Source organism: Notamacropus eugenii, chromosome 2 (genome assembly GCF_028372415.1).
Source record: "Notamacropus eugenii isolate mMacEug1 chromosome 2, mMacEug1.pri_v2, whole genome shotgun sequence".
Taxonomy (NCBI): Eukaryota; Metazoa; Chordata; class Mammalia; order Diprotodontia; family Macropodidae; genus Notamacropus; species Notamacropus eugenii.
The window spans coordinates 348,509,107-348,527,637 of NC_092873.1; the positions used below are offsets into that span (position 1 = coordinate 348,509,107).

Below are 18,531 nucleotides of genomic sequence, written 5' to 3' on the forward strand. Positions count from 1 at the left end.
GACCCATTTGTAACATCAGGTCCTTGTAGCTACAAGAAAGACAAGCTTGATAAGAAAATATAAACCTGGATAGTATTACACAGAAGTCTCAGAGGTTGCTGACATTTTAGAGATGTACTTTAGGGGATAGAAACTTGCAGTCAGAAAGACCTGAGGATTCCATTACTGTCTCAAAGACTTCCTATCAATGTGACCCTGGACAAGTCAATTAATATCTCTTAAGTTTTAGTTTTGGTGTTTGTAAAATGAGATTCAACTTCACAGACTCTGAGGTCTCTTCCAGCTCTAAAGCTCTGACTCTTATGATCTTTTTAAGGCTCTCTCTTAGAGTACCCAGTACTATGCCTTTCACACAGTAGGCCTTCTGTAATTATTTGTTAATTGATTCCTCTCCCCTAAATTACAAATCCACCAACCGTTGAGAGACAAAATTCTTGAGCTTGCTATCCTATAAAGTGAAAGAGGGTCGGGAGGTGAAGCGGTAAGGTCGAAGTTACCTGATACTTAGCCCTCAGTGAGAGGAAGCAGGATTCTGATTTCTTCCCCAGTCAGAAACTAGTCAACTGGATGACACACTAAAGTCTCTCTTTCTGTAAAGAAGAATCTTGCTTGCTTGTAAAATAATGTAATCTTTGGATGTAGGCCCCTTTTGAGTGCAGAGTGCTATTGTATTTATGACTAGCCACCCACTTTCCTGCTAAAGTTTCCTTTTTCTAGGCCAAGTCTTTGTCTAATGTGTTGTAATCAGGAATTGCTGAAAGGCTTATGAGGAAATGAAGGCTAGACCAGATCTAAGTCTAGAGTGTGAATGATGGTGATTCTTGGGATGAGGAAATGGGAATACTTTGGAGCAGGATATTATTTTGGTGAACTGGGCCATCTGAAGCCACTGTCAAACAACCTAGGCTGATGGAATTTGGCTAGTCATTATCTAAGAGGAAGAATTAAAGTTACAGAACTAAGTATATGTCAAGAAATGTGCACAGTTCTGATCCCATATCTCTTTTACAATTTCTGATGGGGAGGTAGCCCTGCTCCTCACCAAGGCCAAACCCTCCACATGCACCTTTGACTTCATCCCTTACTGTTAGCTCTCCAACTATCATTCTTATCTCTAATACTCAGTCTCTCCTTTTCTCCTGGTTCCTTCCCTGATGTCTACAACATGTCTAGTGCTCTCCCATCTTCAAAAAGCCTTTACTGGATCTTATCATCCATGCTATTCTGTATCTTCTTCCTTTCTTAATTGTGAGATATGCTCCATTCTCATGAAGAGAACTCAAAAACAGAGTGAGCAGAGGAAGGTGGTTTATTTACATGTCCCTGGACAAGGGTGCTGCTCACAAAGAACACATACACTGTACAGAAGCAAGAACAAATACTGTTAGGATGGTCATACCTCCCCTCAGAGTCAGGATTAGTCCAGACTTCTCAGGATTGCAGTCTGTCTGACCCTCTCATTACATGCATGTTTCCTCTCCCAGATCATGAGACCTATGTTCAGAAAGTGGAGGGATAATTTTATGCAGGGTATGCAGTTATATGCATGAAGCATATTAAGCAAGCACAGTTGAGGGAATACTGTGACCTAGTCTCCCCCTCAGTTTGGTACAACTCCTGCTGAAGCAGGACCTTGATTTCTTTTCTTGGCATTACCTCCCAGTCACGTAGCTAACAGAGAGATGTTTCTTTCTGTGGAGGGCAAACCTTATCTCTTTCTAACATTAGTCAAACTTCTTTAAAAAAAAAAACAATAAACAACAAAAAAAAACTACAGTCAACTCCCTCTCAACTCTCTTCTTAACTCCAGCAATCTTGCTTTTGACTTCATCACCTTAGTGAAATTGTCCTCCCTAAAGTTACTAGTGATCTAACCACCAAATCAAATGCCCTCATCTCAAACCTCATCCTCCTTGACCTTTCTGCACATTTCGCATTGTTGGTCCCTTTGACCTCCTGGATGCTCTCACCTCTCAGATTTCAAGACACTGCTTTCTCTTGATTCTCCTTTTACATGTCTGACTTCTTCTCCAGCTCCTTTGCTGACTCGTCTTCCATTTTGTACCCACTAACTGTGAGTGACCCCAAGGCTCTGTCTTCTGTTTTCTCTGTTCTCTTTCTTTTGATGGCCTCATAAGCTCTATGGGTTCAGTTATTACCTCTATGCAGATGATTCCCATAACTACATACTCAGCCCTCACCTGAGCTCTAGGTCCATCTCACCTGTTGGCTGTTGAACACACCGGATTATCCAGAGACATCTCAAACACATGTCTAAGACAGAACTCATTATCTCTCCCAAACTCACCTCTCTTCCTTCCTGGGTACCATCATCCTTCAAGTTATGCACGCTCATAGACCAGGTGACATCCTTGACCCCTCTCACTCACCCCATGTATCTGGTCAGTTTCCAATATGTCCGTTCTATCTCTTTATCTTTCTCATAGGTCTCCTTTCCACTCATACAGCCAATACCCTTGTTCAAGACCTCATCACCTCTCAGTTAGGCTCGTACAATAGCTTCCTATTTGGTCTCCATACCTCAAATGTTACCCCACTCTGACCGATCCTTCACTCATTTTGCAAAGAGATTTTCTTAACGTACAGATCTGATCACTTCACACTCCCCACCCCTTCACACTGCCCACCCCTTCACACACACTCAGCAAATTCAAGGGGCACCCTTTTGGTCCAAAAATCAAATCATAACACTTCTGTTAAACATTTGAAGCTCTTTTCAACCTGGCCCTCTTCTGTCTTTGCGGTCATCTTACACTTTACTATCCTCCTCAACCTCTATGTTGAGTTCTAGTCCCTCTGGCATATACTGTTCTAGACATACAAAAGCTCCACCTCCTTGTCTTTGTGCTGCTAGCTGTCCCCCTGCCCATGGCTCCACCAACAGTGCATTAATATACCTGTTTTCTCACAGCCCCTCCAACATTTGTCATTTTCCTTTTTTTTTTTTAAATCATATTACCCAATTTGATAGGTATGAGATGGTACCTCAGAGTTGTTTTAATTTGCATTTCTGTAAATTTTAATGATTTATAGCAGAGGTGTCAAACTCTTACCTGCTTGCAAACTCCTAAGTCCTGTGGAAACAAGTTTAAAATGTAATTGGGAAATGTTTAACAAAATGAACAAAACTACAGCACAACGTAGCTAATGCTAGTTTGTAGTTTTCTACATTTCTATTTCAGCTTGGCATCACTGATTTCTAGCATTTTTTCATATGGCTAATGATATCTTGGGTTTTTCCTCCTGAAAACTAACTATTCATATCCTTTGGCTATTTATCAATTGAAGAATAGTTCTTATTCTTATAAATTTAACTCAGTTCCCTACACATCTTAGAAATGAAACCTTTATGAGAGATACTTACTTCATGAAGATGTTTGAATGCTAAAATCTTAACGTCTTTCATCTCAACCATCATCCATTGGTCAGCACTTTAGGGAAATGACAAGTATCAATAAGAAACTATTAGGATTGAAGCTGAAGAATGGGGCAGGGTGGGACTGAGTTATTTAGATGAAAATTAAGTTTTAAGGACAGGAATGGAATGGGATAAGGGCAGGTCAGAAAGACTCATGAATGACCCTAAATAGTGTTTCTTATTCCATGTGAGCAGGTATCACAGAAGTACTCAGTTCAAATATAAAATGTACATCTAAGGTCTCTTTTTTCCTTCCCAAATAACATGAGAGAGCATGGGGTACTAGGATGAGTTGTGATTTATCCACCCTTTGCCATAGAATGGTTGGTAGCCAGTATCTTCTGAGAATCGTTATTGCCAGACTTCACAACTAATCCCTTTTCCCACTTTTTCTCTTCTTCTCCAGCATGATATAAGGGGATATGTGGGAAGGTGGATAGATGTCTATGGAGAATTTTGTTCTTCCGTGTAAAGTGGTTTCTCAGATGCTCACTTGCTTCCCAAGCTAGATCATTCTGCTGTTTATATTTGGGGCCAGTTGTCTGAAGGTGAAGATAAGGTACTTTCTGAAAGTAGATCACAGCAAAAGTTAAGCTTTAAGGATTGGATTCTGTGCTCTGCAATTTCTGCCATATGTTGGAAATTTGTGGAAAAGTTGTTTGCTTTCAGTATTTATTTGAAAATTCCTCAAATGAGTTCCTTATTCCCAGGACTAGTCACTAATGTATACAATTCCTTAGAAGAATCCCTCTTCATAGTTACAATGAAGCCATCTTCTTTAAGCCATTCTTGTAACAGTTGAACCCTACTTTAGGAAAATTCTGGTACATGCTGGAGAATACAGATTTATAAAATGGGGTGTATGTATGTACACATATTTATGATGATTTGCCTTATAAACATATTTGCTATAGTTTAATGAACTCATATTCCTAGACTCTGATCAGAAAATTCAAATAAGAATATTCACAATAAGAAAGCTTATGTTCAATGTAGTTTTATATCCAGTTCTTTAGAAATTGGTCATCCAATTACCTTAAAGTTAAGTAGAATATATAGTTTAATAACCAGAACACCCCCATTCCCCAGGCCATACGTATTAAAGGCAGTTTTCCATATTCCTTAGAAAACATCTTTCATAATGCATTGAAAATATGATCAAATTTTTAAAATATTGATTTGACTTATATGTAACTTTTGAGGAACACATCTATTATATTAAGTGAGGCACATCTGTAGTCATTTTTTCCCTTGAGGCTGTGGTTTTCTTTAGTGCTCTGCATTGTATTCTCTGTTTCCAGGGAATCCTAAGAAACTGTAGAATTACCTGATATCATAGTTCTGTAATATCGTTCAATCAAATCATAGGATATGTGGCCAAAGAGCGCTGGCCTCATTTGTAAAAACATTGAGGGACAGAAGAGGAGTGATATACCCTTTGTCACCTAGTAATAATCACTGAGAGTTGGACCTAGACTTTGAAAGACCTGAGTTGAAATGTGGTTTCAGACACTTACTATCTGTGTGACTGGGCAAGTCATTTAACCTCAGCCTTAGTTTACTGACCTAACTGGTGGTGTTATAGGAGCAGACAACTAGGGGTTTTTAACCTTTTTGTGTGTAATGGCCTTGTTTTGAGGTCTGGTGAAGCCTGTGGACCCCTTCTCAGACAAATATTTTTATAAAATTAAAATACATGGGGTTGTTAGCAAAAATGCTTAAGAACCCTAGGGCTAAGGAACATAGGCCATTAGAACTTTAAGAGTAACCTAGCACAGTCCTGACAAGTGTCCTTGTTCTCTGCTGCCTTTCTGAAATTTCTTAAAATAAATTCAGGTTTGGTCTTTCTGATCATAGACCAGATGAGTGTGCTCTTTAGGTGACAACTCCTAACTATGTTGCTTCCCCTTGGGCCATTCCCCACACTTCTCACTAATAGGCTTTGGGGCTTGTACCAACTTCCGCATTCTGGCTTCCAAGGTTTACTTCTGTTCACTTGTGCACAAACTGCTCATGCGCCTACACACAAAGGCACCAGAATATTCAAAGGATCCTAAACTCTTCACTGCACTCTTTCCATTCTTCACCATGAGGAAGCCAGAGTTCCAACCCCAGACCTGTTCATTTAGCCCACTGGCAAGCATTTATTAAGCACCTACTATGTTCCAAGTTCCTGTAGTGCTTCTGAAGCCTACACCAACAAAGAAAGTAGAGTGGTTATTAAATCCTTTGTTATTAAGCTCTCCTGTCTTGTGTATTCTAAAAAATCCGGCCCACAGTGTTCTCTGTCTACTCTGAACTCCTGTATTGGCATTTATTATTTATAAATAGCTAATTAGCATGTAGCATATGTGACATCTACAATCAGCAAGTGGAAGTTCCCAGAAGGCAAACTTTGACTCAGAATAAGGAGGAGCTCTTTAAACGATTAAACCAGTCCCACAGTATCATGATCATAACAACTGATGATGCTTTAAAGTTTGCTTTTGTTTAATTCTCAGAACAACCCTTTGTGAGATAGGTCCTATTGATGTTGTCCCCATTATACAGATATGGGAACAGACTGAGAGTGGTCAAGTCACTTGGCTGTGATCAGGTAGCTCCTAAGTTCTGAAGGTATATTGGCTATCCTACTCTCACCTTTGAGTTCAGCTGTCTTACCAGTGTACAGTGCAGTGTACAATGCTGCCTCTGCTAAAGAATGCATGGTTTCCAGAGGCCTGTGACCTTTCCCTCAGTAGACTTTGGAGATCACGTATCAGTGATACTATAGAAAGGTGTGTTGAATAGAAAGCAGCAATTGTAATAGTAAAAGATCTGAGTTCAAATTGGGCAGTTCATTCAACCTCTCACACCTATATAAGGAAGGGATTGAACTAGACAATTGCTAGTCTCTTTCCACTCTGTTATCTCTTACAGCCTATACCACGTGTTTCCAAAAAGACTGTAAATTCCTCAAAGGAAAGAACTATGTTTTATATGTTGTTATGTTTCCTGTAGCAGTTAGCACTGTAACTCAAAAAGAGTCAGGTGTTGAAGAAATACTTGTGAATTGATGGCTACTGGCTGCTACTTCAGGCCCCAGAAAAGGGAGGAGAGAATGTAAAGGGAAAGAAGCCTGTCTAAAACAGCTGTAGATTTTATAAAGAAGTAGGGAAAGGCCAGCCAGGAAAAAACTTGCCTGGCTAGAATTTCCTGGAGTAGGCCTAGCCTTCTGTATACCCAGCCTTTCCCTGCCCTCTCCACTCCACCCCCCAGCAGCTCCATGGCTGCCAAGTTTCTCTCTGGTCACAGGGTTACTCAGTGCCTCCAAACATTTTTCACAAGAGGCCCTCAAGCAGGACTGTTAACCAGAAGTTGGTTCTTGTTGCCTATAAATAGAAGTAGGAAGCCTTGGCTACAGAAGTTGAAAGACTGGCTGATGAAATTGATTTGAATTACCTTCCCCCTTTCTGAGTCACAACTGATTAAATTCATAGTATGTGCCCCCCTCAGACAGAAAACACTTAAAAATTTGGAGCTGAAAGAGACCTTGGATGTTTTCTAGCTCAACTGAGGCCTTAAGGGGAAAAGCAACTTCTCCACTGTCACACAAGCAGCAGGTAGCATTCTTAGGATTTTGCCCAGTTTCCACTCTACCATGCTACCTCCAGGACTTAGAAATAGGTAAAAATGGTAAAATGGTATGGGTGATGTCTTTTGATTCTAGCATAAATTGGATTTAAGTGAGGCAGGGCTGCTCGAAGTTGTCATCTCTCTTCCAGAGTCACCACAGTCCAGTGGCAGGACAGAGTCAAGACAGCTGGTGATGGCTCAGGATGCAGTGGATGACCTTGGCATCTTTGATGTCTAAGCAGGCTCTGAGCGCTCCACAGCACCTGCTTCAGTTGCCTTTATGGCCTTTGGAACAAATTGTTTTCATCTGCCTATTCCACCAGGGGAAGTCTTTACATGCTTGGGGGTAGACACCCCCCTAATTCCCTGATGAGTTTGAGATCCCTCAGTTACCTCGTCCTGGGTTAGCCTGTCTGCCAAAATGGTTTACTAGGGTGTGGCCGATGTGCTTGCTACCGATTCTTGGAACCACAGGTGAGAGTTAGGTGGATCAGGTGGACACCAAACATGGAAAGGAGCCATGAAAGGGCTCAGCAGCCCTCACACCAGACATACTCGTCTTCCCTGAACATGTTTACATGGTATCTTCTCAGTTAGCATAGGGCTGTTTTTGTCTGTTTGCTTTTCTTTCTATCCCCAGTGTTTTAGCACAGTGCCTGGCACTCAATAAATGCTTGTTGATTGATTGAATATAGTTTTCAACTATATTTACATCTGCCATCTCCTTGGATGAAAGCATGGCTGTATGTGGTTAAGTGCCCAGTGATGCACACAGTAGGTACTCTAGAAGTTGTCAAGTTAACTAGAACACTTGGAAAAGCCTGGTAGGAGAAGGAAGACTTGAGCTGTCCCTTGAAGAAATGAATAGGGTGTAGATAGAAGAGAGGGCAGATGGGAAGGGCATAGAATAAACAAAGGTATTGACACTCAGGAAAGATCCAGAGTAAGTGTGGTTTATTGAAGGAACAGTAAGGGGACAGCCAGTGCTAGGACATGGAGGTGGGAGGTGGAGGTGGAGCGTTGTGTCTGATGCGCATTAATTAGGCCAGTGTAACTGGATTACTGACCAGTGGAAGGAGTAAAGTATAAGACTAGAAAGGTAAGAAAGGACCAGGTAATACAGAACTTTAAATGCCAAGAAGTAGAGTTTATATTTAATCTTATAAATAATAGTGTCCTGTACTTGAGACTGGTTTTTAAAAATCCTATTCCATTCTATTTGTCCTTGCTAGGTAAGTTTCCCCTCAGTGCCAGTATATAAGCCCCCACCACAGTTCACTCCTAGTTTTTCTCCCACATGCACATTTTTATGCTCTTTTATTTCTCCTCTGCAGCATAATCAAAGGGGAGGATTTTATTATTTGGTCCTACAGATTGTCCTAGGGCCTACCTGGGTGAATCTGAGATTCTGTGCACGTATGGTAATGTTTTCGTTTAGCTCGCAGCATCCATTGCTCTTCTGTGGCTGCCTACCAGATTCCCCCATCTGGGTTCCTTCCAGTTCAAGGTCATGGACTCCAACCTAGGTCTTTTGATTCCAAATCTAGCACTCATACGGTAGCATCAAACTGCCTCTACGCTGGCCACTCTGACCTGAGCCCTGACTTCTAGTTCTGGCCACTATTTGTGTGTGTTATTGTCCCGTAACCTCTTTTTCCTGATTGTAAAATGAAGGGCTGGACAAGTATTGCCTGAAGTCTCTTAAGTGCCTCAGTGTTCCTTATGACCATGGCAGACTACACACACTAAATAGTTTAAGCCCAGGCAGGCATCAAGGCCCTGTACTCTGGCAAAGGTATGTACAACCAGGGACCCCTGTACCTTTGCAGAATTCCAGTGTGCCACCAGACCCTGGAGTTTTTGTGTTTTTGAAGAGGAGAAAAAATAGGTAGAACACTGTTGAAATTTAAAACCCTAAAAGTAGGTTGCTTGCTATCAGCTTCCCAAAAATCATTTCAGTTTCTCTTATCTTGCTGTTGAGAATCCCTTTCTTAACTCCCTCCATTGTTGAGCCAGAATTCCAAAAGGATTTGGTAGCAGTAATAATACCTTGGCACTGAACTGTTCACCTACCAGCATCAAGTGCCTTTCCCAATCACGATTCTACCCAGTAGTGGAGCTGTGGTAGGGTGTCACAGCTTTGTTCCCTCTACCCATGTAAACATGGAAAGTAAGTCTGTTTTAGAACCTTTGTCTTGATCCTGCCTATGGATTAGCAAATATTTGTTTACTAGGTGCTTTAGGCGGAGACAGCCTCTAGATATGAGGTGGGCTCTGCCCTCAAGCAACTTACAACTTGTTTGGAAAGTGAAGGCAAAGACATAGAAAAAAGCAATGCTAGGTTGTATATCCTGGGTGCCAAATGATCATTATAGCAAGTAAGTCCTCTGTACTGGACATGTGAAACACCTTGCCTCATGGACTGCACAGTACAACCAGTGCTTTGATTTAAATTAAAGTGCATTTGGGAAATACTGGACAAGCAAACAAAAATATATAAAATTTAGATAATAAAATTATGTAGTTTTCTAAGTCAGTATTTGGCCTACATGCATCCTTATGTGCAGTTTAATGACCCTTGTTTCTATTTGAGTTTAACACCACTACTCCAACACTTCTTAAACTGTGGTTGGCAACCCCATGAATTTGGCAACAGCTAAAGTTTTCCGAACATAAAACAACCAAAGATTAATCCAAAATCAAATATAGGGGGTGTTTCTGGCAGCCCTTGCACAACTTCACAGCAGCCTTGGTTCTGAACACAAAGCATGTGCACTTTGCACTGTCCAAGCCCTCAGGCCATGCTGTGCTAACAAGCCCGGAAAGGATCAGTGGGAAAAGTTTAAGAAGCCCTGCTTTAGCCCTTCAGAGAAGAAAAAGATCAGCTTGATCCAGAACAGTTAGGGAAAGTTTCTTGAAGGAGGTTTCTTGGAAGATGGATGAGATTTGGTAAAGCAGAAATGAGTCGGGGAGGGCAAGTAGTCAAAGTGGCAGGGAGCTGGGAATTTTTGCTACCAATCTAAGTGGAGCAAAGGGTCGGGGCTAAGCAGGAATGTGTAGTAGTGAGAGATAGGGTTGGAAAAGTAGATTGGCATCTCTTGGCTTTGGGGTTATCTTTTCAGCCAGGTCTTCTCTGCCAGTCACTGCCTTTTTTCCCTTTTACTTGCCTTGCTTAAGCCTTTGTAGCCTCAGTTTTTCTTTCTTGGCAACCACAATCTGACTTGTCCCAGTGAAGCGTGGTGTCTAGGCAGGGTGGAAGGTCACGGGAAGGAGTACTGAAGTGAATTTGGTTTAAAGCTAATTAATTATTAAGGAAGTTGAGTTATCCCACTTCTGCTATTTTTCCCACTATGAATTCAAAGTACATATTTCCATTTCTAATTGAAATAACTACAAGAGGGATTTACATTGGTCAGTATCACTCTCAGCATTAGAAGTCTTCATAGTAGTCCTTTTAAATCTTCACTTTTCTTATGGGGACACTGAGGCATATAGATAGGTACTGAGGTAACTTGTGAAGATGATACCGAGACCAAATGGTGCCGAAATCCAAAAATCATATTGTCTTGGTATTGGACATTACTCCTTATGTCTGTCTTAGTTGGTCACAATACATCCCTTAAAAAGACTCAGTATAAGTGAGCCAATTTTTAGTGACTTTATTTTTCCTTAATTACAGTTTAAAATAATTTTAACATACTTTTAAAAAAATTTTTGAGTTCCAAATTCTTCCCCCGTCTCCCCCATTGAGAAGATAAGCAATTTGATATAGGTTGTACACGTGGAGTTGAGTGGGAGCCAATGAAAATGAGGAAACTCTGACCTGCTTGGGGGCTGAGAAATGAGGCGGAGGACAAAGCTTCAGCATTAGGCAGCAGCTGCTTTAGACTGGGAATTGTAGGCTTGCCTGATGGGGTAAGGAAGAATGGGCCATATTTGTTTTGTATCCCCTGCAGAACACCTACTACAGTGCTTAGCTTGAAGTGGACATGAAGTGCATGTTAACAGTACAAGACAGGGTTGTGGTGGGCAGCACTTTGGACTGAGTATGTTCATTGAAAAGAGTTCATGGCGTGTATGCCATATATGCCTTGCTGTGTATAGGCTGGCCTAGTTAGGTAAGGGGTGTTAGACTTCAGAAGTTAACTTTTGTGAACATTCAGGGAGAGAAGTGTATGGGGCAGCACCTTTTAGCCCTTTGACACTGAACTTGGCATCCAGTGCCTCAGCCTGTTAAAATGGTTGACTTAACGGGAACAGGATGATGAAAATGTTTGGTGATCCTCAATTCAGCAGGCCCCTTAGTTAACCACTGTTTATGTTTGGGTTTTCTTTCCCAGTAGTCTACTTTTAAGCAAAATAATAAATGAGCCTCCTAACATGCTATGTCAGGGATTGAGAGTTTAGGGGGCTTTTTGGTTGTGGTTGTTGTTGATGTTTTAAACAGCTGGTTTCCCATGTTTGTCTTCAAGTTAATATGTATTTAGTCCAGTCTACTATATCTCACTTAGCAATACTATGAGATCATCCGTCATCAACCAAAGAACTTTGATAGTTTCATATACAGTCCTAAATTCATATACAGTCCTAAAAGGGACCTTAGAGATAATCTTGTTTTACATATGAGAGGACTGAGATCTAGAAAAGTAAATGACTAGGATCCTGGACTTGGAGTTAGGAAGAAGTGAGTTCAGCTCTAGTCTCAGACATTTGTTAGCTGTGTGACCCTGAGCAAGTCACCTAATCTCTGTCATTTTCCTCATCTGTAAAATAGGGATGATAATAAGTACCAACCTTATGGGAGTGTTGTGAAGATAAAATAACATGTAAAGCACTTTACAAACCTCAAAAGTGCTAAATAAACACTATCTAATATTATTTTTATTACCATCCCCTCAAAGCAGGCTTCAAGCAGGGTTAGATCAAGCACTTGTTGGAGATGTTGGAAATAGGGGTTCTGAGTCAGGTACGAATTGGGCTGGGTGACCTTGGAGGTCCCTTCCAGCTCATGGCATTGATGGACCAGATTTGTTCAGGAAACCTGAATTCCCTGCAAGGCCGACTGCCTTCAGAGTAGCACTGAAAGACCTTGGCTTATAGTATCAGAAGAATCTTACACCTCAAGCTGGGAGGCTCCTTGCAGTTCATCTCAGATGACTCCTTTATTTTATAGATAAGGAAACAAGCCAAGAGTTGGGAAGAGGCTTCACAGCTAGTGAATAGCCCAGGTCATCTCTGCATATATAGTGGGTGCTTGATAAACATTATTGAATTATTCATTGTAAGACTGCCCCAGTCATACCACACCCTCAGAAAAAGGTCCCCAAACAAACCTCCTATTAATCTAGTTGGAGAAAGCAAAACCAGAGTTATTAAGGAACCTTGGGGAACTACAATATAGTGTGCCCATAAATACATACTGGGTCCCTGAAATTGTTGAATAATCTAATTCCCCTTTCCATTACTCCTTGGTTTTCTTGCAACATGGGGAACACAGAGTAGATTTGGGTGTAAGCAACTTCCTGTGGTCTCAGCTTTGTTATATAGGGTTAATAGGAGAGCATACACATGGCCACACACTGGTGAGGATGTGTTTGGGAAACATGGATGGGGCTGGGGAAAATTTTCCTGGCAGAAGAGAGTTTTTAGGCTGTAGATTTTCTTTGTCTACTTCAAGGCAGGAGTAGGTCATCCTAGGGTCACTAACTCCTTAGGTCCAAATTTCTGGGCTCTGCCTTGTCACGTGGCTAGGGGAATATCAGACAGGAGATCACTGTTCTTGTCCTTTGCCATTTCAACATCCTGATGTCTCCTAGATATTCAGGTAATCTTAGGAACAAAGCATTTGGTTCTGCATTTTCCCCAGTGATCTCTTCTGCAATTGATACAGGTTGTAGCTTTTTTTTTTTCAGTCTAATTCCCAATACAGAAGTTTGGAGAACTTGGAGAGGGGAGTAGGTTGTTCACAGCTGTTGGGCAAAATTATACACGAGAATAGCTGAGTGAACTTGGAGGATAGTTCGCTGAGTGCCTGAGTCACTGTCATGTGGCTGATGGAAGGCTCTAAAACCAACCACAGGGGATTGCTTTACAGCTCTCTGGCACTCATTGTGTTTCCCTGGGGAGGTGATACCTTAATACTGCTAGCCTGGTGTCCTTCACCAGTTGTGCTCTCAGGCTGCAGCTGCTGTCTGTTAAGTTAGCCCCTGAATGTGCTTCTTGTTATCTTGGTTGTAAGCTTGCCAAGTTGGTTGAGTCATAAGCAAAACCATGAGGGATGTATGGACTTGGCTGCTTAAGCCAAAGCATCCACTTCTCCTTAGCAAGGGCAACTTCTCCTAAACCCTAGGAACAGAAGGACAATTGCCATTTGCTGGCTACCCATCAGAAACAAGATGGCTGCCTCCACTTAAGTCCATGAAGAATGGAAGGCTTTCTGAGCTAGACCTCTGTCGCTTTCCAGAGAGGAACTTGGCTGTATTTTGAGTGGGATTAAACTACATTAGATCTGGTGATGGGTGTTCCCAAGATAGTAAATTTGTGATAAGTAAGTAGTCAAGATACCTTGATTTTGGTCCCTGCTATGCCACTGGTTTGCTGGATTTTCTGAAGTAAATCAGTCTAGTAAGGCAGGTGTCTTTAGCATACTTTGGGGTTGAGGGTCATCCTTCTTTAGAAGAATGTTAGTGTTTTACCACTGGAAAACACCATGTGCACAGACAATATTTTTTTTAAGCTGTCTCTAATAAAGGTTCACGGTGGCATGAATTAATATCCTTTTTCCATCTTTTGTAAAAAGGAAATGTTTGTGTTTGTTAGCGTTTGTCAAGTTTGGAATAAAAAAATTAAAATCTCATGTGAAAAATAATCAATTCTTCCATCTTCTTTGCAAAATAAAAAACTCAAAGAAGGAAGTAAGTAGCAGTGGGTAAATAGCACTGGGTTAGAAGACAGAAGATGCTTTAGCTCCTTGAACCTCTTTAATCATCTGAAAAATGAGAGACTTGAATGAAATGATCCCTAGAGGTCTTTCCCAGCCTGTGTGTAACCTCCCAGATCATTCATCCTAGATCATCACCTCACAGAGAAACATTGCAATCACCTTCTGGTTGGTCCCTTGCCCAGTGTTTCCCCACTTCATTCCATCTTCCACCTAGCAGCCAAAGTCATCTTCCTAATGCTCAGATCTGACTCTGTCACCTCCTCTCTCCCCATTACTTCCAGGATCAAAATCCTTCACAAACTGGACCCCCCAACTTTTCCAGCTTTCTAATACCTTACTTCATGCGCTCTGTTATCCAACTCCACTGACCATCTTGCTGTTCCTGATGTGTGACACTCCATCCCCCACTCTCATCCCCTTTTACCATGCCTGGAATGCTCCACCTCCTGGCTTCCTCCAAGACTCAGCTCTCTCATCACTCAATTAAACTGCTCTCTCCAAAGCTACCAGTGATCTCTTAATGGCTAAATCAGATAGTCTGTATAGCTTTCTCCATCCTTATCCTTTTTGACTGCAACACATGTAGCATCTGATACTGTTGACCACCTTCTCTTTCTGGATATTCATGACACTGCTTCTTCTTGGTTCTCCTATCAACCTGCCACTCCTCAGTCACCATGTCTGGTTCATTATCCACATCCTGCCCCTAAATGTGAGTGTAGCTCACCCCCTTCCCAAGGATCTGCCCTGGGCTCTTTTCCCCTCTCTCTCTATACTCTCTTGATGACCCCATGGGGGTTCATTATTTGCTTTTGCAGATAATACTCATCTCCACCCCTACTATAGCCAAACTGGCCTTTGTGTTCCACACAATATTCTACCCCTCCCTCCCTCCATACCTTTGCACATGCAGTCCCTCTCAGTCTTCTTCCTGATTTTCCCCCTTAGAATCTCCAAGTTCCTTTCAAAGTTCAGCTCAAACCCCCTGCCTAAAGAGAACTCTGATGATTTCCCTACTTCCCTCTCCCTACAAAAATGCCTCAAATTTGTTTTATTTATTCTTATGTGTATACATGTTGACTCTTGTGATAGAATGTAAGTAAGCTCTTTGAGAACAGGGACTATTTCAGTTAGAATCTTTGCATTTCTATTATGAGAGGAACAACCTCACCCTAAGTGAGTACCTGAACAGACCTTGGCCTAAAGGGGCCAAGGTCTCCCATTGCATCCTGGGCCATCTGCAGTCACCCTGATGAATATCTGGTCACTGAATTCTGATGGCTCTGGACGAGAAGTGAGGCTGGTGACCTGCACAGCCCTCCCTCACTCAAAACAAAGTCAAGTGCAAGTCATGTCATCATTTCTCTGATGGCATGGTCTTCCTCAGCTACAAAGGATGAACACAACGAGAGGAACAAAATTGAATTCTTTTTCATTGGGGAGAGTTGTGGATAAATTTTTAAATTGTCATATGTGTGTATGTGTTTGATGCAAAAACCTTGCCTGCTATATTACATGTATGGAGGATATTTACCATGAAACTTTACAAAAGGTCAAGTGAGAGATTTTTTCCTCTTTTTGTTTTATAATAATATGTAATATTTCTATATTTTAATATATATGTATATTCAAACAATACTTTTGAGTACCTTTTGTGTTCAAGGCATCACAGATCAGGCAAAGATGAATAAGACATAGTCCCAGCCCCCAAGGAACTCATAGCCCATAAAGGATATGACAAATACATTGATATCTGTACTACACAGAATATCATGAAAGCACTATTAGAGAGGTAAAAACAAGAAATAGTGTGACAGCATCCTACAAAGGGTACAGAGCACTACGATGTTAATTCATGGCCAGGAGGAGGTTAGGACAAGAAGGGCATTCATGGAAGTAATGGTATTTAGGCTGGGCCTTGATGTATGGCATATGGCATGAAAAGATAAAAAAACCTCACTTTTCCTTTTCCTGATGTTTTCCTTTTCTAACCTTGTCCTGCCTTCAGTCTACTCCGTTTTCCTCCTTGGTATTAATCGGATTTATTCAACACACATTTAACTGCCACTGTGTGTAAAATACTTTTCTTGGGTGAGGAAGACAGTAAAAAGTTTAGCTAAAGTGTGGTCTCTACTCTTATGGAAATTGTAGCTTAAGACCAAAACACAGGTAACAGTAATTCAAAATATTGCGTTATAAATGAATCCAAGAATTTTCAACACGTGATTTGGTTTCCCTCAGGGTCTTAGTGAATCTGTGAGATGGCAGTGATGGAGATTATGTGCCAGAGTGCGCCAGACTCAGATATCGGGCACCAGAAGGAACTTGCCAAGGGAAAGAGCCAGATTCCAGCCAAGAAGACCCTCTCTGTGTGCAAGCTTGAAACTGTGGAGAAGAACCGGGTTTTCTGCGGGCAGTGGGAAATCCTGAACGATGTAATCACCAAGGGGACAGCCAAAGAAGGCGTGGAAGGAGGCTCAGCCTCCATCTCCATCATTGCCCAGGCGGAATGTAAGTGGTGATCCAGCCCAGTGCTCTCAGTCTAGGGAGGGACAGAGAGTAATACTTCTTCATCATCTCTGCAGAATTGAGGCTGGATCTTGTTTTAACTTTCCAGAGACAGTGAATTTCTTCCTCATTCTCCCTTGTGTAGTTGGGGACCCTCTCCCAAGATACAAGCCCCACTTCTGGTGAGAGGTTTACAAGATTTCCTGGGCTACCTAACCTTGCAAATAGCTGTCACATACATACCCTCTCTGAAGGTTGTAGTCAGGGTAGATAGAAATGCTCGACAAAGGGAGGAAGCTTCATGTATGGCAAGAAACACAGGTGACTCAGAAAGCAGCAGCGAGAAGTAGTGCCTGTGTCATATCAACCAATTTCCTTGAAGACCCCCTTTTAACTGTACCCTTTGACCCTTCACCTACTTGGTAGATCCATCCTCACACCTCCCATCAACCTCTAAGCCAGCTCTCAGGCCCTGCTAGACTGGTATTGTAAGGCCTGTCCCCTGCTATTGTCGTCTTCCTACCTGAGAAAGAAAGAGGTCAGTTTGGAGAGGCCAGCAGTAGTAGTGACTCCTTGAGGGGAACAGAGCTAGGCACAAGTTGCCCCTTGAGGCCTCAGCTGACATTGCTGCTTCTAGGGAAGTATTCAGGGTCTTTGAAGGCAAACAAGCCCTTCTGCCCAATCCACCTCCAGTTTGTAATAAGAGCTCACATTTAGATAGCACCTTAAGGTTTGCAGAATGCTTTTAGACACCTCTGATTGGTGCCTAGAGATGTCAGAGAATGTGAGGGGAGCCAGAGAATCACATCTAAAGAGATGAAGGTATAAAATCCCATCTCTGCCTCTGGGGTAAGTTACTCCCCCCTCCTTAGGCCTTATTTTCCTCATCTGTAATAAAGAAATTGGACTAGAAGATGGTCTCTTAAAGTTTTTCCAGCTAATGCCTCAGTGTGAAAAGAGTCAGTAAGATTCAGTCAAGAGAATGAAAACTCAAAAGGAGGGGTGCTGTAGGGGTCATGAGTGCTGGGAGAAGAGGATCCCGGAAGTGGGCAGTGGAAAGAGGCCAAGTGGCCCAAGGACAGGGAAGACAGCGGTACAGGGGTTAGGGTACAGCCATTTATTTCACTGCAGCTTGGTTGCTGTAGAACTTTTCGTGCCTTGACCTTGGTGCTTATTTTCTGTTAACATGAACTCACCTACGTGTTGAACATCTGTTGTTTCTCTTCCCCTTTTCCCACCCCCCTCAAACAGGTGAGAACAGCCAAGAGTTCAGTCCTACTTTTTCAGAGAGAATTTTTATTGCTGGCTCAAAACAGTACAGGTAAGGAGGCAACTTCAAAGGGGAAGGCAGGGAGGTTTAGCCGGTGTCTCCTTTGTCCTACTGACTGAACCCAAGCAACTCCCCTCTCCACTTCCTAGGGGATAACTTCTGGAATCAGGCAAAGCTTGCTAGCCCAGCTTTTCTCTTCACAAAATAAGTTTTTCAGATGCTTCCCACAGCTCATGGATAGATGCTTCTATATCTTGCAAGCTAGAGGTTTCTTTCTCCTTAGGCATTGGTTCACTTTTGTTTCTTTCCACTTTTGATGCCTTTGTTATCAGGGAGGGTGCTGGGAAACATCTCTGCTGGCATCTGACTTGTAGTCCCAGAGATGTGCTACCTGAACTGCCAGATCTGCTTAGGAGACACTTGTTTGTGTCCAAACTGCATGCCCCTCTGGGAAATGTTGGGGTGAGGTTAAAACGTAAGTGTCTGCTGTGATCGGAGTTCATAGAATCATCGATTTAAAACTAAACAGGGCCTTAGAAGTTAACTGCACGTAACAGAGTAACTTGTCCAAGTTCACCAAGCTAGTGAATGTCTGGGATTTAAACACAAGCCCCCTGACTCCCAGCCTTGTGCTCTTTGTGTGTAGTCACAACATACTGAGGGCATGCCCTTCCTCCCGGAGCCCTTCCCTTTATTCCCAATAGGGACAACATGAAAAACCCCAACTAAGTTGATAAAAATGAATGCCCTTCCCCC

The 18,531-nt window shown here is 42.0% G+C and overlaps 1 protein-coding gene across 2 annotated transcripts in view; it reads left to right on the plus strand.

The window, feature by feature from the left end:
* The window catches only part of MAP3K14 (mitogen-activated protein kinase kinase kinase 14), a 43,669-nt gene that overhangs the window by 8,415 nt on the left and 16,723 nt on the right, over positions 1-18,531 (plus strand). For both annotated transcript variants that reach the window (XM_072645961.1, XM_072645960.1), the window contains exons 2-3: positions 16,239-16,508; positions 17,757-17,826. In XM_072645961.1, coding sequence (XP_072502062.1) covers positions 16,259-16,508; positions 17,757-17,826 — 320 coding nt within the window. In that variant the 5' untranslated portion in view covers positions 16,239-16,258. The remainder of the gene's footprint in view (positions 1-16,238; positions 16,509-17,756; positions 17,827-18,531) is intronic.